General features: G+C 35.9%; 3 protein-coding genes across 4 annotated transcripts in view; all 3 read left to right on the top strand.

The window, feature by feature from the left end:
- Nucleotides 1-18,035, top strand: part of LOC135692123 (protein unc-13 homolog D) — a 31,223-nt gene extending 13,188 nt beyond the window's left edge. The window contains exons 17-36 of the mRNA XM_065210160.2: nt 153-209; nt 880-977; nt 1,686-1,734; nt 1,965-2,110; nt 5,336-5,459; nt 5,861-5,929; nt 6,340-6,414; nt 6,910-7,014; nt 7,701-7,916; nt 8,746-8,817; nt 9,048-9,127; nt 9,978-10,044; nt 10,163-10,204; nt 10,894-10,965; nt 11,627-11,710; nt 12,892-12,970; nt 13,240-13,278; nt 13,762-13,885; nt 14,525-14,742; nt 15,275-18,035. Coding sequence (XP_065066232.2) covers nt 153-209; nt 880-977; nt 1,686-1,734; nt 1,965-2,110; nt 5,336-5,459; nt 5,861-5,929; nt 6,340-6,414; nt 6,910-7,014; nt 7,701-7,916; nt 8,746-8,817; nt 9,048-9,127; nt 9,978-10,044; nt 10,163-10,204; nt 10,894-10,965; nt 11,627-11,710; nt 12,892-12,970; nt 13,240-13,278; nt 13,762-13,885; nt 14,525-14,742; nt 15,275-15,396 — 1,938 coding nt within the window. The 3' untranslated portion in view covers nt 15,397-18,035. The remainder of the gene's footprint in view (nt 1-152; nt 210-879; nt 978-1,685; nt 1,735-1,964; nt 2,111-5,335; nt 5,460-5,860; nt 5,930-6,339; nt 6,415-6,909; nt 7,015-7,700; nt 7,917-8,745; nt 8,818-9,047; nt 9,128-9,977; nt 10,045-10,162; nt 10,205-10,893; nt 10,966-11,626; nt 11,711-12,891; nt 12,971-13,239; nt 13,279-13,761; nt 13,886-14,524; nt 14,743-15,274) is intronic.
- Nucleotides 2,118-5,329, top strand: LOC135692130 (uncharacterized). The gene is made up of 2 exons (XM_065210170.2): nt 2,118-3,367; nt 3,586-5,329. Exon 2 carries the CDS (start codon nt 3,586-3,588, stop codon nt 4,726-4,728), a length of 1,143 nt encoding a protein of 380 aa, XP_065066242.2. The 5' UTR covers nt 2,118-3,367; the 3' UTR covers nt 4,729-5,329.
- Nucleotides 17,897-23,474, top strand: LOC135692133 (transmembrane protein 220). 2 transcript variants are annotated; one of them, XM_065210174.2, is made up of 8 exons: nt 17,897-18,035; nt 19,489-19,603; nt 20,674-20,703; nt 21,223-21,283; nt 21,711-21,843; nt 22,007-22,072; nt 22,502-22,580; nt 22,875-23,474. In XM_065210174.2, exons 1-8 carry the CDS (start codon nt 17,947-17,949, stop codon nt 22,890-22,892), a joined length of 591 nt encoding a protein of 196 aa, XP_065066246.2. In that variant the 5' UTR covers nt 17,897-17,946; the 3' UTR covers nt 22,893-23,474. The 2 variants fall into 2 exon arrangements, with proteins under 2 accessions (XP_065066246.2, XP_065066245.1); XM_065210173.2 differs by lacking the exon at nt 17,897-18,035 and adding an exon at nt 18,718-19,152.
- The last annotated feature ends 238 nt before the right edge of the window (nt 23,475-23,712 follow it).

Raw genomic sequence — 23,712 nt, 5'->3', positions numbered from 1 at the left:
TGCTATTTGATGTATGGAACAGGACGGTTCTAAGCTGCTTCTCTGAGTTTCACGCTTAATACGATTAACAGGCAACTGTCTAACTCATTGTGATATATTTTATCAAGCTCGTATTTCTTATCACAGATTGCTAATTCTTTGTTTTATCCTAGGCTGGCATGAAGGAATGGTATAGTCTGGCTATTGCTTATAATGAACCATTAGAGATGGTAGGCTCATGTCACCATTGCTCATATGCCTTTGCTCCTTTAATTAATTTTTTGCATTAACATTTTAGCCGCAGTATTGACTGAGACAAATGGCTGTTCACATTTTTTTCCATCTCTTGCATTTTCTTACGGCTTCGTATTTTACTGATTTTTCATTGCTTCTTTATCATTCGTATTGCTACGTCTGGAAAAACCTTTTTTAGTGAAAGTTCTTCAAAAGTTTGAAAGATTCTCAAAATCAATTTTCCACAAATTCCCTGGATGAATTTTTTCTTTATTCTTTGATTTGTCTTTCATTCTTAAAATATAATTTCAATAAAGTCATAATGAATATCAAGTGTAAGCAAGTTGCAGAAGGTATCATGTAAATTTATCATTTCAGCCATTACTGTTAATTATGAAATGAGAAATTTATATATAATCTGTAATTAAAAAGTCATTTTTGGGTCCATAATGCATGAGTGAATAAAGTTCAAAGTTTTTGATGATACTTTTGCTTCAATTTCTGTGATGACTTCGTAGTATTTTTTCCCTATTTTCAACTTATTTGGCTACAAGTTAGTTAAAGAAACATAATGCGCTCCTGCCCCATTTCTTTATCGGTCCCCAACACTAGGGGTAGTGGTGTAATTTTTTCATGTTTTTTAATGCAATTTTTTATTCTTTAAAGAGTGACCAAGCGAGGTTGGCCAGCCTTGTTGGAGTAACAAATTCTCTCACAGTCTTTCTAAACGCTGCGAAAAAGAAATATGTCCGATTATTTAAGCCGTAAGTTGCTAGGAATTTTAGCTGCTTCTTTTGTTCTTTTAGTAATATTCTTTTGGAAGCCTAGCTCTAAAGTATTATTTAGAGGGAGGGGGGAATGTGGGAGCTAGGGGAAGAAAATATTAGCGTTTGGGCAGGCTGGTACTTTAGAAACCTGTGGTTGCTTCACTCCGAGACTTGCTTAGTGACCATCCCGATTATCTGGTACGACTGTCAAGCCGACTTTTTTGTGTCTTCTTCGACCTTTCATTATTTAATTTATAATGTCGACTGTTGGTTAAAGTTGTCACTTAGCAAGTCCGTGTTTCACCTTGTGAGTGCTAATAGAAAGATAAATGCCACAACGTAGAATTTCTTATCAATGCGAGAAAAACAAGAACGACATGGTTATATGATCTAAAAAGAAATAACACTTCAAATAAATGACCCAGGCGTCCAATAATCTTACATTTTGCTCGCTTTGCTTAAACTTCTTTAACATAAATTTTTGTTTAGTCACATCGATAATTTTACCGAATTGTATTTATTCCATCATAGTACTTCCTGTTAAATGCTCTCATACTTCTCAATTAAGATTTTTATAGTGCAAATAAGACACGAACAAATCCTATGCAACAGGAAGCATAACCTAATCAAATACAGTTCAATTCTACGTTTCCTAAAGTTTGCTTAAAGTATGTTAGTCCTAACTAATGCTGGCTCTTTTTGCAGCACGGGAGTCGATTACTATCCTTTGGTTTACACTGAGCTCGAAGCTTTGGTACGTACTTTTCTGCTCAATAAACTTTGGCTTTTTCTGGACATTCCCTTTTAGCAAATTCATTTCCTTGAAGTCAAGGCCTAACTTGGACATTTGATATCTTAATTATATAGTGTAGTCTTAACTTATATCTTTATAAAAGAAGGCACTCATAAGATTTTTTATTGTTTACCAGGAATCGCATGCATTTCTGGAAAGTCTTTTCCTATGATGCCATTCTCGTTTTCTAGTTATCAGAAACCGTACAGCCAACTCTGCAGGATGTGTATGACCGTATGAAGTATGGACTGGAGTATCAAGACTATGGAACAGCTCTCTTTGAAGTTTATTTGTCTTTGAAGAATTTCAAAGAAAAGAAAGATGTTATACCTGAAGAGTGAGTATCTATTTGCTAAACTGCCCACCTATATCAAAATACTGTTTTTATCAAGTGCTCTATCATTCAAAGGTTAGTTAACTCTTGTATTCTTGTAGCACTTAATAAAGTGATATGGCTTACTTTAGAAAATTTTTCCCCATGCAGCTAATGCTTTTTAAAAATTAAATAGGTAATAAATAATTATAAATAGTACACTCCGAATCAGTACCTATCCGCCTCGTTAGCCAGACGATTTTTGTGAAATGTTTCAAGTTTGTGAAAAGTTTCAGGAAAGTACGAGAGAGTATTTGTATTTGTCAATTATCCAAAAATACTTATAGTTTACGCATATAAAATGCACAACCGGGGTAGATGGTCTTTTTAGAACCAAAGAGGGATTTGGATAATTTCATGAATGGCATTTATGTTCCAGTGACCTCCTACCCTGTGCTCAACTGCATGACATCTCGTTCATCTTTCTTCCTGTGAACTACCTGTCGATTAGTTTGGAGAACGCATGCAGAATGTTTATGTTGCGCGGGAAAATCGATTTCATTTAGTAGAAAAATCGAATATCGATTTATTTTATCTTAATGTTAGCACATCATTCGAACACTGCATGAGTTTACTTAGAGGGAGCCTAAGACAGGAACATAGCGAGGTTGAAACAGCGGTCGTAGTCATAGCCGCAGAGAACATGTTCTTTTGAAGGACACACTGGGCTTTTTGGCTGTCATTTGTTTTGGTGTAAGTTTAATTGTGTATGGGAAAAGCAGATTATTATTCATGGCCATGCAACAAGCAATGGATTCTGAGAAAAGCTTGGAGTTGAAATTGCAGGAAGAGATCGCCATAATACGAAAAAAGCTTGATAATGGGAAAAAACAAAAAGATATTTTGAAGAGGTAAGTTGTTTTAGGAGATTTGCTTTCTTTAAGTTATTGTTCTTGACTTCTAGGCTCTTGATCTAGAGTCTGAAGGGAATTATCTTTATGTATAGAAAGATCTCTCAGCACAAAAACTATGAAATTTAAGAAACATCGTCATGCCTATTTGAATATTGTTATCAATCCTTTTTTAGGCAAATCTAGTGAAATGTATTTATAAGGCAGCTGAAGTTGGTTTTTCTTTCTTGATTAGCATATTAGTAAATTGACGAAGTCAGGAGTCACCAAATAGCTAATCCAGAAGAAAAAGTATTTCCATTAAGAATTTTGAGTTTGTTTCAGGAGGCTAGAAGATCCAAAAACAGAAGGACCAAACTACGCAATCCAAGTGAGTGCAACTTATTTTAATATTTTTCGTTTAAATTGAATGGTTTCATTCACTATTACCATTATTATTATTTTTAAATGTTCGGTTCCTGTTTTTGCTGAAAATAAGTTTAAGAAAGAATGCGAAAATATTTCTTGATAGGTTAGGTTTGTTAGGTTTTGCTGACATTAACCTTGATTCATATAAATAGCTAACTCATTTTCCTTGTTTTGTCTTAGATGCAGGGTTTTCGGAATGAAAAAGAGCGAATGGAAAAAAGGTTGTTGTTTGAACGAGAAGTGAATATAGATTTACTGAAGCAAGAGCCAGAGAAGATACAAAAATTGAAGCAGCAGAAAAAGGAAATGGTCACTACCTTGTCGAGAATGGAAGACAAACTTATTGAAGTTAATAAAAGTTGCGCTGAATTAACACCAAAGCTAGCAAACAGTTCAACAAATTTCGAAAAAATGAGCAAGGAAATCAAAGAGATAGAAGAGAGGCTTGAAGTGCAGCATGCCGAGAACGAGGCTTTAGAAGCCGTGTTGGCTAAGCTTAATGTGATTCTTGAAGAGAAGACAAATGCAATAATGCTTAAAGAAGATCAACTTCGGAAGATCCATCAAAAACTGGATAAGCTTATTATTGAAAGAAAGATTAATGGAATTATTGTTGAACAGCGATCAGCCATTTTTGACTACACTGTACGGCCGTTGAAGCGAGAAAAGAAAGGTTTCGAAAGCATCAAAGAAAAGTTAATCATTTGGAAGAAGGAAACGAAGAAAGAGGAAAAAGGACTTGAAAGATCGCGTTTAAGGCTAGAAAAAGTTGGAGAGTTAGGGCAGCATGACACTGAGATTAATAACCTCGTTGAACAGATTTCACCTCTGAAAGGTGGTGAAAGGATGTTTAAGAAAGAGGTTGAAAGGAAGGGTGAGAGAAATTTGAATGTTCCAGGTTTTTTTCAATCTGCAGTCGCAGATTGTGTAAGAAATACTATCATTTTGATGGAAATAGAAACTAAAAAATTGTCTTTGGTTGAAGCAGAAATTAAAAAGGTTGTGGCAATGGCAGAGACGGCAAAAGCTAAAAGCGAAAGTAAAAGCAAAGGTGTTTTGATTAATGTCGATGAAATTTTACAAGAAATGGAGTATATGACAAAGATTCATGAAGAACTTTTGTGCAAAAATCGCAATCTGAAGGAAGACAACACAGCGCGGTGTCAAAATCTCGTGAATATTAGCCATAAGATAATCGATGTGATTGACTCAGTTGATGAATTTGGTGAAGTGGAGAAGAAGATGAAGAAGATTGAGAAAAAGCTTGGTATGAAAAAGAAGAATGGCTTTTCAGCAAAGGTGCTCGCTTGGTTTCGGGGATGAAGCAAGATTATTGAAGCGAACATTGCCATTTGTTTGATTTGTATTTCAAATCATTTAACTAATTCAACAAAAGCAACTACTATTTAAGAATAATATTATTTATTTAAATTCTCAATAAATTATATTTTTTCTTGTGTAATTTGTGGAATTTTCTCGTATTTTGTGAATTTTTTTGTTATCTGCTCTTCAGGATGAATAACTCCCTCACATTTGAATCCAGTCCCTACCAAAGAAGCGCCATGGGTATATGCCACTGCAAAAATCTGTGAACACAAATGAATCAAACTTTGTGCATCCTTGACCACTGAACATGACCAGAGTCTAAAATTGTTTTCACCTTTCTTTCGGCTATTTAGCCGAAACTTGTAGATCTTCCAAGAAAGATGACGAAAATAGTTTGAGTGTGTTACAGGGAATCATTGTGTACCCGTTAAGCTCCAGTGCCGCTCCTGTGGCGCACTTTTGCCGCTCACCACAGCGGCAAATATGTCTGAAATTGTTCGGATGAAATATGATCGAAATATGACGGATGCGCTTTGTCTGAAATTGTTCCATCTACCCATTTTTATCATCCATTTGATAACTGATCAAGTATTTATCTTTCAAGGGACAGGATTGCAGGACCTATTGACTCTTACCACGAGTGGTTCAGAATTGCCATGACAAAGTGGCTGGATCTTGCGAAACTTAAAGCCATTAAGCGAATCAAAAAAGCTGTTGAATTAGACGAGGTTGGCTGAAAAATATTTTAATACAATCTTCTTAATAGCTTTATTGGTTTGAGACATTTTTTCTTAATAAGATTTTGTAGTTTAACGAAGCATTTGAATGAGCTAGTCAAGTCATCCTTTCATTCAAAGCAACAAATAAAATATATCACAACAAAATAAAACATAAAACAGCGGAATGCCTACACGCTCTAAAGAGCTTAACCAACCGCAAAAAAACCCAGGCAAATGCCAAATACTGTAAACAGAATCATTTTTCCGATAAAGTTCTTTCAATAGACTGCACCCCCTGTAAAAGTATGAGCAAAAAGGGGCACGTAGCTTTTACTACGGAAACATAAGCATCGAATTTCGTTAGAATTCAGTTTCATGTTGACTGTGCTATTGTGTCGTTATATTTTTAGGTCAGAGTTGTTCACTCCATGCTAAAGCACTCTGCATCTGCTGTTGATGTAACGTGCTGTTTAGGCCAGGTGTGGTAACCTTATGATAACATTAATAGAACTGTGCTTATAATTTTACAATTTTATTGTGTACAATTCAAAAGTGTACAATTTTTAGATTATAGAAGTGTTTTTTAAGTTAGTTGGTACATAGAAATAGGGTTTATTCATATATCTGCTTATTACCTTTTTAAGCCACCCTTTCATTGTTATTTCTGCAAATAATGTCACTGATTCTTGAAAATGTATTTGTCGATATTGCTGTTACTAGGCTATCCATCATGTAAAGCATTTTACTTCTGAATATTTCGAGTATTTTTGTAAATGATATGTTTCTGCATTCATGTATTGAACATTCTTGACTTTTCTAAGTTCTTTGTTTTAGCTATAGGCCATAACACCTTGACTTTCCGTGTCTCAATACTCTCTTACTTTTGCAGATCTGTGCCTTCTGGAATAAATTGGAATGGCCTGACATAGCTGGCTCATACGTTTTTCTTACACAAATCACCGATGTAAGTCTTCATATCATTAGATATTGACTTCTTATCAATACTGGAACTGAAATCTGCAAATTGACTGATCTTTCGCTAGAGTTTGACCTTGTTCCAATGTTTATATTGCAAAAGAAAGTTCGATAAACAATTTGTTAATGCATGGACCTATTTTTGAAACATTGCTTTGGGTCAAAGAAGAGCTGCCGCTTGATAAGTGATTGTCAACGTGGAATTTTGCAGTAATATATGTACAGTTTTTTGTAAAATTGCAGTTTGATCACCACTCGGTGTTATAGCTATCAACCAATCATAAGCACACCTGTCCTTCATCTCCTTTTCTTGGTAAAGGTGATTGGCTGATATCAAAGACACCCAAAGTAGACCACATTGTTGCATAAGTGAAACTATGCCAGTGTAGAAAATGGCGACGTATACCATTTGTATATGACCTTTACATTACAAGACATTGTTCTTTACCTGTCAGCTTTAACTTAACATGTGATTTCACTGCAGATTGTTGCATCCTGTGCGATGGAATACGCTGATATTGTTCTTGATCAGCTTGAAAAAGAAAGCTACTACGAAGGAAATGCTAACGAATTCGACGTGAAAGAAAAGGTATTGCCTTTTAGCTTTCTCGAGTTGACTTTTTGTTGGTTTTTGTCAATAAGATGACTTTCGTTTCAATGAAAGTATCGCTATATTTTGCTGTGGCCTGTAAAGAGCCCCACTCTCATTTGAGACCTGCCTTTTTGCCCTATTCAGTTCCTTAAGGTACTAACGAGGCAAGATGAAATCAAGTGACGATCCCCATATGTTAAAAAAATCTCTCAAAAGCAAACTTCCAATGCTCCTTCCACCCTAATGACAACTGACACCGAAGCGTCATCAACATATTCGGTGGCGCATGGAAGAAAAAAGGGCTGCTTGGAATTTTATATGTCTGGGAAGGACAAGCAACTTTAAGTTGTGGAAATGCGTCTTTGTTTTGTTCAGCGAATTTTTACTTACTATCAATTTTTTAAGCCTTTTTATATAATTGTGTCCGCCAGTGATAAGTGTCTGCACAATGTAACTATAAACGGCGTGCCTGTGTGGTTTTAAAAGGTGCAGGCCTGCAATCAGAAGCTATCTCTTTTCTGCTTGCTTGTTTCTACTCTTTAGAGGAAAACAGCTTTCAGGAAGCAAAAAATCTCTGCATTTATCCGCCTTCCTAAAATTGCTTATCTTTTGTATTAATCTTCAAATTATTTCCAGTTCATTAAAAGTATATTTTGCGTCTTATAAGCAAATCCTTTTCCTAGCTTTGCCTTACAATGAATAACCTGGAACATGTCTTGCACTTCCTTGACTCCATACCGGACACGCTGAATTTTGAAGCATTGCTGACGGAGCTTGGCAAAGAGCATGGCGAAGGGAGATTGCAGAGCCTCAGAGAAACTCTCGATGACGTAATCAGCTGTGCTCAAGATGACATGCGACAAAAACTCGACCGCATAATCGTCAAAACTGGTGAACGTGTATGTGGCTATATACCACGAGCTTGGTTTTATCTTATGTTCTCGTTCGTATACCTCTTTTTATGATCATTTGCTAATCAAAATTGAAATTAAGAATGTTTCTTGGGGCCATTTGAACTCTTCTCTTATCTTGTTGGGCCGGAAATTTATAAATGAAAGTGTGGCAAGTTGTAATGAAGAGATTCTTGTTTAGTTTTTATCGAGTTCTGGGAGTTTCTGATTTGCTATGAAGCTATGGACAATAGGAACTAACAAAGCAGAACTTCCCTTAATGATAAAACTTACTTAAAAGTAATCAAAGGAGTTGAAAGTGGCCACGGCCGGAGGTCTGGGCAGTTTTAAAATGGACCACCAATAGATAATGGCTATTTTCCTCTGCCATATTATCAGTTTAGTTTCGCGCAGCATAAAAACAAACTTAGCGGAGAGAGAAACGAAAGATGTCTTGCGTTCTGCCTGTTACCCTTCCTAAACCCAGCAATCAGTTCATAAACTGTTTTGATTCATGTGATCAAAAACACAAGCTTTAACTCGCAAATCGTTCCATCATGTTTCTTGCCATCCCAAACTGAGTATAAATTTTTTTTGATCTTTAGCCTAACTTCAGACCTTTTATGCTCCCACTTGCTGAAAAAAATGTTTTCCCCAATTACACGGGAAACGTTTACGCAATTCTCCAACATTTTCAAATATTGCGCTACAAAAATCTTAATTCTCAGATCTACTGCTCAAGAATTTTTCTAATTTGTGCGCGACCACATTGTGCCGTAAAATGAATGTTTATCTGCTTATTTGTAGGTCTAAAGTTTCCTTTTTTAATTTGCCATAGATGAAAGATGAAATAACGAAGTATCTACATGATATCTGCAAAAATGCTATGAATGAAGATGACCCATATGAGGTGCTTTTTTATCACAAAATCAAATTTATTACTCCCTTTGTTGGTAGATTGTTTTCTTTGTAAATATGTGTTTGTCAGAATGTCACTTTGAATCATTGCAATTACTTCGAAATCAGAATAAATGCTTGATAAAACATAACAAAATATTGCATGTGGCAGATAAAAGTCTTATTTTGTAACAATTGTGTTAAGTGTCCAAACTGACAACTGTTTGTCTCTTGGTGTTATAGCTAGCTCATGGTGTTCTGTCATACATTGACCACAATCTTGTCACCCTGAATGAAAGCCTATTATTGCCAGCATTTAAAAGGTAAGTACAAATCTTGTTAAGTATCTAGTTCAAGCTAGTAAGCATAATCTTCTTAAACTTTATGTTTGTTTATTGTGAATAGTGAACAAGGTAAGAAGATCTACTATGTCCGCCAAAAGTGTTGGAACAGTCTCTTCATCTTTCCTACTAAGCGTCTCCGCTCTCCCCCCACATACAATGCTGGATTACGACTAGAAAATGACAACAAATGTAGGTTGTAGCGTAAATTGTGTAACCGATATTTAGCAACATGCTCATCTTCCTTCCCAACATTGCTTTAGGGGGGGGGGGGGGTGGTAGGGGATCCGTCTGCTTGAATTAGGGAAATTAACTTCAAAATACACATTTATTACGAGCACAATCTCGGTGGTCCAACTATTTTTGGCGGCCATTGTTCATTGCTTACCTACAAAAACTATGGTAGAATCCAAAAGCTAATCCACGTTTTAAAGATGATTGTCCGCAAAAACATTTATAGAACAATTTTCAAGCTAAAATATCCAGCTGATCTTGTTCGATGTTTGTTGTTTCAGCTTTCCTTACTCGCCATTCATTGCTCAGGATGCAACTTTTCCGTTCATCTGCAATATCATTTGATAATAATTAGTATTTGATTACATCTAAACTTTTAATGCATAACCCCTCACTGGTTCTTGTTAGGGTTTCTTGCAGGGCTTGGATGCTCACTATGACCGTAACGTATTACCAGCCAAAAGACGATATAAGTAGCGGGAAAACTTTTGCTGCTTCATTTAAGTATAGGAACTTATTCTTAAGTCTGTTAATAGAGTCTAATAGTATTTAAATGCTATGTTGATGTTTGATCGGTAGTCTTGTGTTACTTTTGTAGATGTTTGATTCATGTTTGGGAAGTTTTCTTGTTCAGCATGGAGGATGTTGTTAGAGATACGTCAAGGGTATTTGATTTATTTCTTCTTTTACTCCTTTATTCCTTATTTCATATTCAGCAGTTGATAGCTTTTGTGCCCAAGTGAACAATGATGAACCTAACAAGTGTACATTTTTTCTCTGCAGCGGGATCCCAAAGTATTTGCAATCCTGCAAAAAGTTCTTCATGTAAGTACCCTTTTGTTAAAGCTAGCACAGACTTATATACAGACCCTAATGACATGCTGTAATAACATATTTATTTATATCTATTCTAACGTCCTAACGAACTATCATGATGAGTAGGCTATTCATAGTATTTCCTCAGAAGTTAGCTTTTTTATAATAAATTTTAATGGGATTTATGTTAATTCATTTTGAACACGAGGTGGTTGAGGGCTTGAAATTTTTATTCTTGTTGAAGACATACAATCATTTCCAAAAGTGTTGGAACCCAAGATCAAACTAAACGAACAGATGGTTTGCCTTCCCCTATTGTATTGTTTCTAAATTTCAATGTTATTAGGTTTATGGTGAGAGACTACCTGAGGTTTGAATTATAGATGCCCTTATGTGAAGGCATCAACTTTGTACGGAGGGAGGGAGGGAAGAAATTAGATATGGGGGGGGGGGTAGTTAAATCTTGGGGTTATCAACTTTTGAGTATCGTGGTGCTCCAACTATTTTTTGCAAGCACTGTAGATGTTGACTCTTTTAAAGTGGATGCATGATTGACTTTGCAAACATTGTTCCAACAACAATGTGTCTGCTTTCTCTTTCAAAAATTAGTAGTTTTTCTTTCACCTGGTTCGCCATGATTTTGCTTTTTAAGAAAAAGTTAATTACGTAATTGAATGTTTTGACCTTGATTTGAATAGATCGCACAAGATTTCTTCCAAGGTGGAGGCAACGGCATTGAAAACGAGCTCATCAGCTCGCACACTCTTCGGGTATGTTGCCATTATTTCAATATAGTTCTTAGAAGCTATTTTTAACGAGCATTCCCCTTGTCTATACTTCTGAAATTGCTACACTTGGTGATTCCTATTCCTGCGATAGCTAACGGATGACGATTCCCCTTTCTCCTTCTATCTAATCATGTACCTTTTCTACTGCAAAAAAGAAGGTGCACTGAAATGAAAAATAGAACTTGATAAGAAGAATATTCTTCTAGAAGGGCATTCCTTTTAGCGTCTTATATTCATTCCTGCTTGCCCTTCCTGCAAATAGTGTTGCGCGTAGGGGTGTTCCAGGTAGATAAAGCGTGGCCATCAATGAAAACAAGTGAACAAACCGAGTGACGTAACAGTTGATTTTCTAGTATTCAGTACTACACAGAGCTAAATTTACAGTTACCATCCATTTGTACATCAGTCTAGATACTAGTTGCTCCATATTAGCCTTTAAATGAATAAGCTAGTCTTCAAAATATGTAGAACAAGTATAGCATAATCAATAGGAAGACTATATATTTAAAAGTCTAAAGCTCAGTTTTTATCCAAGACACTGATGTCCTACTCTTCAACTAGATTCAAGCAGAGGATTTGTTGAAAGATTTGTTCCACATTTTTTTCAAAAGAGAATTAGCTAATTTTTTTCGTTGTTTTGTAGAGTATCGACCGCTTGCTATCACTGTATGCTTCTCCTTCTGCTGAAATCATTGAGAAGTATTATATTGAGAAATGCGAAGAGCAGGTAAGTGATTTTCACCTTGTTGTCGGTCAGATGGTTTGATATGAATAAATTTTGCGAGGACCATATGATCGTTCACCAACACTTGATCGTTCATTTTATGTTCCAAAAGCAGTTTCGTATCCACACAAAAGAACACAGCTGTTTGATTTGTGAAAATGTTGTAACCTAATCAGCGTATCCTAGGTCTTGTTTGAAAAATACTCATTCTTATACTATATTAAATGTTCGTGAGTATTTATATCTAGATTTTATTAGTCTCTATCTAATTAAATTTGATTTGATTAGATATTTGCTAAACAGACTTGCGAAAAATCATCCCACTGTGAGCTTTCTCGACTTGATTCTTTGCCATACATGATCATCATATAGCTTTAAATTGATTCGTATGAGAATGGTACATAGCGTCCTAATCTGACAGACTCATAATATTGATTTAAAGTAAGATAGCGAATCATGAGATGTTTACAAAAGCCGTTAAAAAGGCAAGAGTTTATTGTTTAAACACAAGATATGTGCTCATGAAAACTGCACACACGAGAAGCTTGGTTTTTGTGCTGTTTAACTACCGTCTTTGTGGGATGTTTACGACACATATATTTCTGATACAAGAGCATTATGTTATTAATAAAACATGTGATATTTGTGCCTTTAACAAATTGTTAAGCCTTAAATATTTTGTCTGTGATGCTGGCGCTAAAAAAAACATTGTTTTAGTTTTTTAAATCCAATCTTAGTGTAATATTCACAACTCGCTTTTTTCTTTCAAACGATATTTCGTTGTAAAAACAAACTCAAGATCTTAGTGATCAAAATAGAAAAGCCTTTGTGTTTCAAACATACACATATTTTATCCGTAATGTTGGTGCTTGAAATAGTCTTCTACATTCAAGTAAAGACTGTGTTTTAAACAAAACAGAGGATCTATTTTTTAAACAGAATCTTCCTTCGTCATAGGTATCATGTATTGTAATTTTTATAGAAGCAAATCTTTCGTGTTTGAAGCCTTCTTCGTATTGTTTCTTTTTCTTTCTTACCTTGTTAATATTAACATTGAGAGACAGGTCAATCTAATCTTTTCATCGATCTTTTTAACTTTGGAGGTGAACTGGCTCCAAAGCTGCAGTTGTTTTAATCACCGTCCGTAATTCATATTCTTAAATACTTTATTCTCGTATCTTCAGGCTAAAACTGATGACACTCTTGGAGCAATAAACTTCAAAATATTTTATTCGCAAGAGAATAAAGCATTGCATGTTGACGGTATGTTCTGTCTTTTGAATTGTTTATTGATTAAATATGAAGATGATACAAACTTTGTCCCTTTATCGCTCTTTGCATCATTGCGGATATCTGCGAGTTGATGACAATATTCAATAAGTGAGTAAGGAATCTGAATAATATATTGAATCTAATATCAACTTGTTATCATGCTTTTTGGCATGTATGACTTCTAGAAGGGTACCATGTTTTCATAGATATCTGTTTATTGATGGAATGCTGAAAATGATAAAACTTCTTTCTTTCTTCAGTGTTAAATGTCCGAGACTTACTGCCAATGGACAGCAACCGTAAGTGATCAGTTCTAAGCAATTTTCTAAGGCTTTTTTATTTATGTTTTAATGGAAAAAATGGTGCACAGAAGGGTTATGTTGCACAAAGACTTAGTTATGGTTTGTCAGATGTGTTTTAATAGACTAATGTAAGAAGGAGTGTGTTCCACTAGATCTTCAAACAATATCGGTAGTAGCATTGATGCAGGCAATCTTGCAAATAAACGGAGGATGGTTAAGATTATATAGAATTGAAATTCCACTCAGAGCATTGAGTGCATACGATTTTCAGGTTATATACAACATGTTTTGAGGGAACAGAGACAGTCTTTTTGTCACCTATAGATGCTTGTCTCACGTTTTTTCTGGTGCCGCAACAGTAACATAGCAGCAGTTTAGAAATACCTGCTATGTAGCTGATGTAGCACAGTGACATCTTAGAGAGTGATTCAGTTAGTAATAGTTTAAAGAGCATGATTCAATGCATATCATTTTATACAGAGCTAGCTGACCCATATGTTCAGCTCGAGCTGGTCCCTAAGCACATGTTCAAGGGGCAGGCAGAAAAGCGAACTCGAGTGCAACACGAGACGCGGTTTGCCATCTTTGATGAGAATTTTAGCTTGTAAGTATATTTTTGTCAAATTTTTTCTATACTAATTATAAGTAATGATAATTGTTTAGGTCTTGGGGGGACACGTCCCCTCAAGTTCTCGGCAGCATCGATTTTGTATTTGGCCTAAGTTCGACGAGAAAATGTTAGGGGAGGGGTAATATTTTGGCAATGTATTTTTTGTGATGTTGATTTTGAAACTGCCTTACGTAACCAAAAGTTGGTCATGGGCACTCCTTATTGGCAAAATTGGCGTTCCTTTTTGGTAAATGTGCATTTTCTCACAGTAAAAAAGGCAAGTCCAGACAGTGAGTGTCGAAAATAACCTGGCGTGATAGGATAGCATACACCTGCAACTTCACGGTTTAGGCAGTCACAGTTCTTATTAAAATGGACTATACCACAGAGTACAGAAACGTGTTATTTATTTCATTTACCTTCTGTCTTTTTGGTTTTTGGTTTTTGGCCCTTTTAATTAGGAAATTTGTAGACGCAACGATGAGAGAATCAGTATGCTTGAATAGTGAGAGTTAAAAGGCATCTAAAGACAGAATAAACCTGTAAAACGATTACGACAGCCTTCTCTCTATAGAGTGCAATAGGCAATGATAATATGAATACATTCTTCAATTATCTATCTGTCTATCAAAGCGAAGTCCCTGAGGAGACATGCAAAAAGCCTGGTGCCACTCTGTTGCTGACTGTTTACGACAGGGATCGTTTTCACGAGAACGACATCGCTGGCGAAGTTTTTGTTGACCTGTATCACACTCTTGGGCTAGAACAGAACATTTCTGGTGGATTCTGCGTCCTTCCTCAAATAGAACTTCCACTCATCCACGGGTCTCTAATTGGGCAGCCATTTAAAGGTATTGAATTCCTTCACTTTTGTTTGATTATACTTACTCTAGGTTATTTGTTCTTCTGCGGGTTTTGAGTTTTAGTAAAAATTTTTGAACTGCGTTTTGAATGCTTGAGCTTTATCTACCTTTGCTTACTGTGTTTTCTTGATAACATCAACTCCATTCAGTTCAATTTAGTTTTGCGATTTTTCTAATGCTTGTCTTTTTATCGACATCATAATCCTATTTCTGGTCAAAGAATTGTGACATCGCAGTTATTCGTTTTGAATTGAAGGAGGATAGGAACAAGAAATGATGCTTCTTGTTACCAGTTTCATAACAATGTCCAATTTTTTGAGATGTCCATTTTTAGATCGAAACGAATAGGTCAATTTTAAGAAACCTTCATAAAAGATATACCCAATGATTCCTCTTTGAAAAGTTTAGAATGCGATTGAATGCCATTCTTTGGTGAAAGAAGTACGAATATGGCTTCCATCCCGCAGCTATTCATGGCAAAGGGTTATGTATGTCATTACCGATCTTTCTGTGTTTCTAGTGTTGATGGAAAGAAAGGATGCATTGGCAAGTAATTTCGTCAAGCTGAGAAAAGAAAAATTCAAGAAAATGGGGGATAGCCTGGCAAAATCAAAAGGAAGGCTAGCTCAATCGAAAAAATGATAAATTGTAGAAACGCAACAGTTTAAACTGCACCCGATTTTGAAGCTAAAAAGTTATTTTTAAGTTGAATGTGTATGTTTGGGGGATGGAATCCTGCAATTCTTGGACGCGAAGTAAATAATATTCAGAATTCTCAGTATTTTAATCTCGCTTTAATTTCTTTTATTGAATAAGTTGTAAAATTTGCTATTAAGGAAATTTCTCTTCCTCGTCTATGTATTTTGTTTAAACTTGACAGTTATGTTGCCTTAACGTTAGATTCATGCAGAAGCAGCTAGAGTAACTGTCCTTTTTTAGATTTAAGGGAGGACTAAAAAGATGCTGTGTGTTAAGTTGTTTTATTGATGCTCGCTGGATTTATCCTTATTTATGCAAATAAATGCAAATGGTAACTGTTGCTACCTTGGTATTTTTTTATTTCATTTAGGTAGCTGAATTGTTTTTGTGCTGGTAGTTAACAGCATAAAGTTTCAGCGACTTCCCTTAACAAATAGCTGAAATGAGCTCGGTTTGATATGCAGTAGTTGTTTATTGTTGACGTTGCATCAACAGCAGTAGCTAAGAATATCAGTTCTAACGAAGCCAATCTCCTGTCGATTCTTGCAAGAAATATAACAGTAATCTAAATATTAATCGTTTGAGCAAGGGAAGCAATTAATCCTTTGCCAAGGCCTAGCCATGCCAGGTTTTGAATCAGTTCTATACTGGTTAACTATTCAATAGCCAACTCCATAAACTCCCCTGTATCATTCAGCATTTTTTACTGCTATGCTTTTCTTCTAAATTGTCCTCCTAAATTGAATTTGTCTAGAATATTTTGAAATTTATTGAAAACCCAAGTAGAAATCTGTCTGAATGAGCCATATATTTGTCATATGAAATAATCTGAAACAAAAGAAGAAAAATGACATTCGTTCACGTTTTGGAGTAGAGCAATTTAAGTGTACCTTGGTGTGTCTGACTAAGAATTTGGCGATGGAGGGGCTCTTAAACAGATTTTCCTCAGCAAACTTTGATGACTTTAATACTCAGGTACTTAGAAAGGACGAAAATGCAAGTTGTTTACATTAGATTGGTTATGCTATCCTTCTCTTAAGAAGTAGTTTAGAATTGTTTAATGATGTTAAAGATAGTGATGCAATTGTTGTTTCTGTAGGATTTAAAACACTTCATAGCCATCTTGAAGTTTGTCATTTCACGCCCGATATTGCTGCTTATACTAGAGAACTAAAGAACAGGCTCGCACGAGGTGTTTTGTTTTCGTTGACTCTTGCTTTTACAGAAACAAAGCCGATACTTTGTTCAGTTAATGCAACAACAACAGCAACAACAACAACATTATTTAAGTATATTTCATGTATACTAAATATTTAAATAATGTCCCATTATTGCTGCCTTTCCTTTCCTTTCCATTCATATTTGCGATTTCCCTCCCCTGGTCATGCTTTCTTTGACTCTGTGTGTCTCTCGTACCCAGGAAACAATGCACATCGATAAATTCACGAAAGTTATATTCCTACACGTTTACACCTAAATGACGTGATAAAAGCGATGTTGTTACACCCGTTTAAACAATGGATGACGATCGCGTTCCAGATTCTGTCATTTTGCATTCACGTGACCTAAAATTTCATTATGCATAGTAGTTACCATAATCAGGAATCTGAAGAAACACCTCTAAAAGGAAAGTTACAAAGAGCAAACAGGGGCAGTATAAGCAACAAAAACGAAGAGCAATTACAAATAGCAACATAGGCTACTCTTAGGTTTGGATTAACTTCGCTTGAACCCCAGTGTTGTATAGTATCTTTTCCCTGAAGCAATGATTAGGAAAAACCAGGAAGGTGTTGAAAAGCTATTTAGTTATTATATATTTTTACAGAATAATCCCTGTATAACGTTCTTGGTTATAACATACTTTGGGATACAGCGTCCTTAATCGGCGGTCCCTAAAAGTGCGTTGTATCCGGATTACACTGTACATATTTGTATCAGCTTTAAACATTGAATACCCAGGGCCAGTTTAGATTATTAGATTGAATCATTCAGTCAATTGGATTGAATCTTTTAGAGTAATGATTGCGACATAGCTGTTTACAGAGCACGCTTTCTCGGCATCCCGAATTCGATATTTACGCTCTTTTTGCTCGTGTAAACGGGGTTCTAGACGCTTAAGTTATCGATTAATCTCACAACCAGAGCTAGCTATCGTAAAGTCAGTTTGCTTAGAACAGGTGTATTTGTGTTCAAGTAGAAGCCCATTCCGTAATGAACATTCAAAAGCAATCGGGTAGTGAATAAATGGTGTTTACGCAGGTGTGTGTTTGAATGCCTGATTGCAGCTGACCTGTATATTATTGTATTTGCAAAGCAAACTTCGTCGCGGCAAAGCAGCTCATTAAGAGCCAAATGCAGTCAGTTTTGTACTAAAATAATTTCTTTTATCAGTTTTGCTGGCTCTTACGTCTTTTCAATTATCAAGATGATTTGTTGCAGCAATCTCTAACATAACTTCTCTTTACATTGCAACTGTTGTAACAACTTTTAGCAATGTCGGATGAACGTCTTACAATTCTATCTGCAAAGCAATCGGAGCTTAGAAGCCACGAAGAAGCAATTTTCATACAGGATTGTTCAAGGTAAGAAAGTTTTATCTCAATTGCGATAGCGATGATGACAGTTCGTTACTCCTTTGGTCTTAAGAAAGTCTAACTTGTAACTATCTCTTCGTGCTAATTTAGGCCCATTGTAAAAGCAGACCAAATAATCGACTCGACTAGCGGCTTTCCTAAGATTAAAATTCATCAATAAACTGTGTACTTTAACAAAATTCAAATGATTCTTATCAAATGGCCGAAATCAAAGACATTGCTTCCTGTCAGTCATTCCAACCAATGGGAATTTGAATGGCCATCGAAATGCATCGGGACGAAGTGCCATTAAACCTAATTTCTAGAGACTGCCATTCTTCTGTCTAGTAGAAACACGTTCTTGTATGTTGAAGAAGAGTTCGTAGGTCTTTTCCATGCTGGCATCATTGTGCTATCAGCAGTACCATTGCTAGATGCTTGTGTTTCAGGGAGGGAGGGTTAGGGTATTCCTTGGTGACATATTTAAATAGGCACAGCCGATAATATTAGATTTGTCCAGGCACCGTGGAGCGTTGAGAAATATGGGGGGGGGGGCTAAAACCGAATAAAAAGTGGTTTGACTAGTGATTCATTTGTAAATTCATTGCATCTTTGGCAAAAAGTGAGTGGCTATAGCCCCCTTCTCTGCGGTGCCTGTTGTGATGCATCAAATTATTAGGGGGGGCACGAGCCATGAGCTAAAATAGCCGTCTTAGGAGACCTAAGCCGAGCAAAAAATGTGCCATCGCCCCCTTGTTAGTATGTTCAAAAGGCCCTAGTTTTTCTTCTGTTGCAGCAGGAAAAGGACATCAAATATTCATTGTCAAGCAGCCCCTGAAAAAACATTGTGCGCTATTATCTTTCTACCTTTGTATCCATAAAGAAAGGTCGAGCTATTATATTGACAATGACTGTTAGCCACAATGGCAAGTCTCGCTTGATAGGATTCATTGGAAATCAACGTGGCCTAAATGCATGTCAAAGTGAAATGTTCGTAGAAGTTGATAGATTACAAGAGCTGATAAATGGATGGTGAAAATAAATCCATGAATGGACAGGCGTGCATGCAAGCGCCAGTTGGGTCTGCTATCAGCCAGACAAATCTTGTTACAGACGAAGAAACCAGGTATACGAGTAACGTGTTTTCGTACTCTGGGTACAAACCTGGTTCATCAACTCTACTTGAGTTTTTCAAGTACCGATTCAAGTTGTTAAAGTAACACTTGAAGTACCTTCCTTTTTACAATATTGCAATATAGTAACAAGATCGTACAAATGTTTATATTGTAAGTAGGTTGTTTTCTGCTGAGTTTGGGATGCTTTCAGTTTGAGTTTGAGTGTCATCCCTTAGGATCTGGATTGAAAGCAAGAACTAAAGAAGCTTTAAAACTGTAAGCTAGAAATTTCAAAAGTTTGTTGAAAGGAGATTAAATATTTAATTCCTTTTTCTTCTCATAAACAGAAAACAACCTTGGTATTTAGACTGTGGATGTCGATCTCTCTCCTGGAAACAAATATTATGGAGAGTTATAAATGGGTTAATGGCAGTTATCTTTGGGGCAGCCGCAGTGTTACAGGTGAACATTACAAGATGCTTATTGTCCTAAATTCTTGTAGAATCCTAAAACGGTGAAAATGTGCAGCTTTTGCCTGTAACCATGTGAAGGAGCCAAAATGTTCACGTGAAAATGTTTTCATTACTGAACACCAGCACCAGGGAAGACCAAGGGGCAAGGGGGCAGGTTTGAGTAAAAGGACATTTGAGAAATAATTCCTAGCTACCAACAATTCTTTCGTAACTGTTATTTTGTTTCGATCTCCTGTCGGTATCTTAAAAATCGGCTAAATTTCGGCATAAGAATTTTTTTTACAGGTTTGGGAGAAATGTCGTCATAAATAAGGCACTAGAGTCAGGATTTTATATGGATCTCTTTGATTTCCTATAAAAGACCGGAGTCAAGGACACTTCTATGAAAAGGGCATTTAGCCCCCTTGCCCCTCATATAAAAAGGCAACAGGGGTGATTGCCCCCTCTCCGGCGTCCCTTACCAGCACCACAAATCCTCGAATAGCCCCCGGGGGCTTAATTGCATCAGGACATTTTTACATGAAACTTATTCGAAGGGTGGCTTATAATTAAAATTGAGAATGAAAATCACTTTCTAGATTGTGGCTTCTATTATGAATATAATTTTTCATAAACACTGGCCATGAAGTATTAAGAGTAGGACTTCAGAATCACAGTCTACGTCATATCGTTGCGTCACCGCTCCACATCACAGTCCTACGTCACAGCTCTACGTCAAAGCCCTACGTCACAACCTCCGTCACAGCCCAACATGCCAACATCATAGTTCCAATTTTCAGATCAGTGTATAGTTCACGCCACAGCCTTACTTCACAGCCCTACGTCACAGTCCCACGTCACAGTTTCACTTTCCAGCTCCGACCAATTATCTAAAGAGTACATACAGAGAATAGTCTAATAGCTATTTCAAGTACTATCCGAATTTTCTGTTTCATGCTTCATTGTATTTATGCTTCAGCTATAGAAGATCTCAGTAGCAAATTATTGAATTTATTCATCTTTATTGAAAACATTGGTGAGATTTTGTATCGTATTAAGAGACTGTCTCCTTCTTTGTAGTGGAATGATCCTGATTCCCATGCATGGACGGTAAAAATGTTTTTTATATTTATTAAATAATATTTAACAGGGCCTAATTCTCAATTCAAGAGCAATTACATGGTTTTTTATTTCGAACTAGTAGCACAGGCAGGGATCCTATAAAATCTATTTCACAGCAGAAAAAAGGTCAATCGTTTTGTTCATTCTCAGTAGTTTATTAGAACCAAACTTCAGTTCTTATTTCTTCTTTTTGCATTTAATTTTGATAATTTCGATGTTCTAATCGTAAGATGATATGACTAATTCACATGGCAGAGATGATTTAACAAAAATGTTTTGAGTGTTATCTTGATTCATATAATGTGCAATAAAGTGTAATGGCAAAGCTTAGCACAGACGGAGAAAACGTGCAATTAAAACATTTCCGTCTAAATGTAATTTTTTTATTGACTGCTGTTTTGAAGATTCTGTTAAACTGAATAGTTTTACTTCCTTTAATATTTGATACTGGTTTGTAAATGCATTATGTATGCTGTAGTTTTATTTGCACCTTTTCCATCATTTCAGACTGTGTACATTATACCGTGTTTGCTTTCAATTGGTGTGACGATTTGGATTCATATTCAGGGTGTGTGTTTTATCTAATAATCAAGAAGCTTTTACAGATTTTTTAGATCTATTAGAATTTGTCGCCTTGAAGTGCCTTTTGCTTCAAGAATCTCATCCCTTTTCAAGGGACAGCTTTTGATTGATTTTCTTGAACATGATAAATCTTAAAGACACTGAGTCATGATAAAAAGATAGGGTATACCAAAAAAGGCTGAGTCATGATTTTCGTGCTGCACTGCTTTGGTGGGCATTAAACTGATCACGTGAAGCTATCTCGTACTTATATTGTAAACAAGTTTTGTCAAGGGTGCTTACCCCAACCCCATTCATGTACATCATTGCCTTAAATCAATGCCATTGACTCAATGCCTTGAATAATTCGTAATCGCCTTGAATATTTAATCGAAATAATCTATCAGTCATAATCACACTGCATCATTTTGTAGATTTCATCTTATGGAAGGTTTTAGCCGCTCTTCATTTAAGTGCCTGCGTAGGAGGCATGATCTACCTTTCGATTACATATGGGGAGAAAATCTCAGCTGCATCTCCAAACATCACGAGTGTCGAAGAGGGGTGGTAAGGTGCTATTTGATTCGTCATTCAGTCCTCATCTACAGGCTTTAGAGTTACACGTCTACTCTTTATGCCAATTGAACTTCTTTGAACAGCGAGTACATTTTACTATCAGATATTGAATAAAAAGCAAGGCTATTTATTGCCTTTTCTTTTTGTGCTGCAGGGAGCTATGTGGTCTTCTAGTCGTTATTTTGTGGCTCGCCCTGGCAATTATCATCGCATCATATAGGTAAGAGAAGAGACCTCTCTGAGTTACATTGTGTTGTTTTTAAGGGGAAAACAGAAAAGGAGAGGCTTGGGTTAATTGAGACTTCTTAGCTAGAGGCTTTTAAAAGTAACTGAGAACTCATTAGTAAGGAGCTCATCGCCTATAAGCCCCAAAGACTCCTTTTACAAAGACTAAGCAAAAGGTAATAAACCCCCAGGTTGGCTGTGATCCGCCATTGGGGTATAACTTATATACGATTTAAGACGTTGGTACGAGACAAAGTGGAATGGTACGAGACGAAAAGGAATTTTTCCATCTGTATTATTTACTCAGTTCTTGAAAATTAATCAAAATTACTCATAAATCTATAGTAACCGAATTTCATCTTTCTTAAAATGAAATCTCGTCATTCAACTCTTTAGCGAGAATGTTTGTTTTTTCCATTTGCAGAAGCTGTTGGATGTGCTTTATAAGGCAAACACGTGGACTGCCTTCTCGAGTTATTTTTAGAAATCATGGACAGTTCGAGGTAATAGTTTTGAATTACTACTAAATAAGTCTTTCATATGTGATTTTTATAACAAATAATAATCATAATGTCATAAAGTCTTGAGATATGTTTGTTTGGAAGTCGATACTGTTGTATGAGTCCTAGTAACTGTTTTAGCCAGTTCTGAGGTTTGCCTTTCTATTGTTCACATGATTTCTCAAAACAATTGATGATTCCTGCTCACTCAGTCAAGAGATTTTTCTGTTTGATACATTCCACTCACTTGCATATCATTAGAGCTTCATCTATATGAGATAATGTTTCTTTTTTTAGCCAGAGCCTTTGGATTAGAAAAGAAGTAACAAAGAATAAACAAACTATTAGAAAAGCATCATAGTTTAACGCTGTTATGGTGGCAGGGTAGGCGACACTATCCTATGTGATATGTGGTCTTTGTTGATGAACATTTACATGAATGAATATGCTGTCATGGCAATCAGAAGCTCTCATAGTTAAACAAGCGGTATACATTTGTCATCCTTAGTTAAAGTATGAAGGCATTTTAAAAGTAGCCGTGATCCCACTTTTCTCTGTTAACCCTTCTTTTTTCCCTTGTTAGAACTTTCGCTAAAAGCCTTCGAACCCCTCCCTAGCAATGCCAGCTGAAGAAAAATTAAAGAACTTAAAAATGCCCAAACATAAAACATCTTTCGTGACTCATTTGATTATCTTACAATACTTTCAAGTATTAATGTAATAGCAATATTTTACTGCGTCAATTGAGTTCTTTACAGTATTAAGATGTGATCTTTCTATAGAGTTATATCATCTTGCTGACAGAGAACACAATTTTTAACTCTACATGTATATAATTTATTGTTATGAACAGAAACGAGAGTTTTGAGGCAAATGAAATTTCTGAGTTTCCATGCATTCAGAGTTATTATGAAAATAATCTTTTGGTGGTACAAAACTTGAAAATGGCTTTGAAAAAAGCAAACATTTGAGTATACTTAAGCTTTTCGTCTGACACTTTTCAGAGTATAAAACGTCAGAACATAGATCGAAAACTCTACGCTAGGAAATATATATATATCCAGTTGTGGACAGTTGTGGAAATATATATATCCAACTTTTGTACTCTGAAGAATGTCAGACGAAATGCTTAAGT

This window comes from Rhopilema esculentum, chromosome 13, assembly GCF_057945365.1.
Source record: "Rhopilema esculentum isolate cy_ngs chromosome 13, ASM5794536v1, whole genome shotgun sequence".
NCBI classification, from domain to species: Eukaryota; Metazoa; Cnidaria; class Scyphozoa; order Rhizostomeae; family Rhizostomatidae; genus Rhopilema; species Rhopilema esculentum.
This window is presented reverse-complemented; position numbering and strand designations above follow the sequence as displayed.

Bases quoted from the DNA above. Each gene is read 5' to 3' on its own strand.
- LOC135692130 (XM_065210170.2), top strand. From the start codon at position 3,586: ATGCAGGGTTTTCGGAATGAAAAAGAGCGAATGGAAAAAAGGTTGTTG.
- LOC135692133 (XM_065210173.2), top strand. From the start codon at position 19,052: ATGGATGGTGAAAATAAATCCATGAATGGACAGGCGTGCATGCAAGCG. The intron at 19,604-20,673 runs GTGAACATTACA...CCTTCTTTGTAG, and splicing joins GGGCAGCCGCAGTGTTACAG to TGGAATGATCCTGATTCCCA. The intron at 21,284-21,710 runs GTGTGTGTTTTA...ATCATTTTGTAG, and splicing joins GATTTGGATTCATATTCAGG to ATTTCATCTTATGGAAGGTT.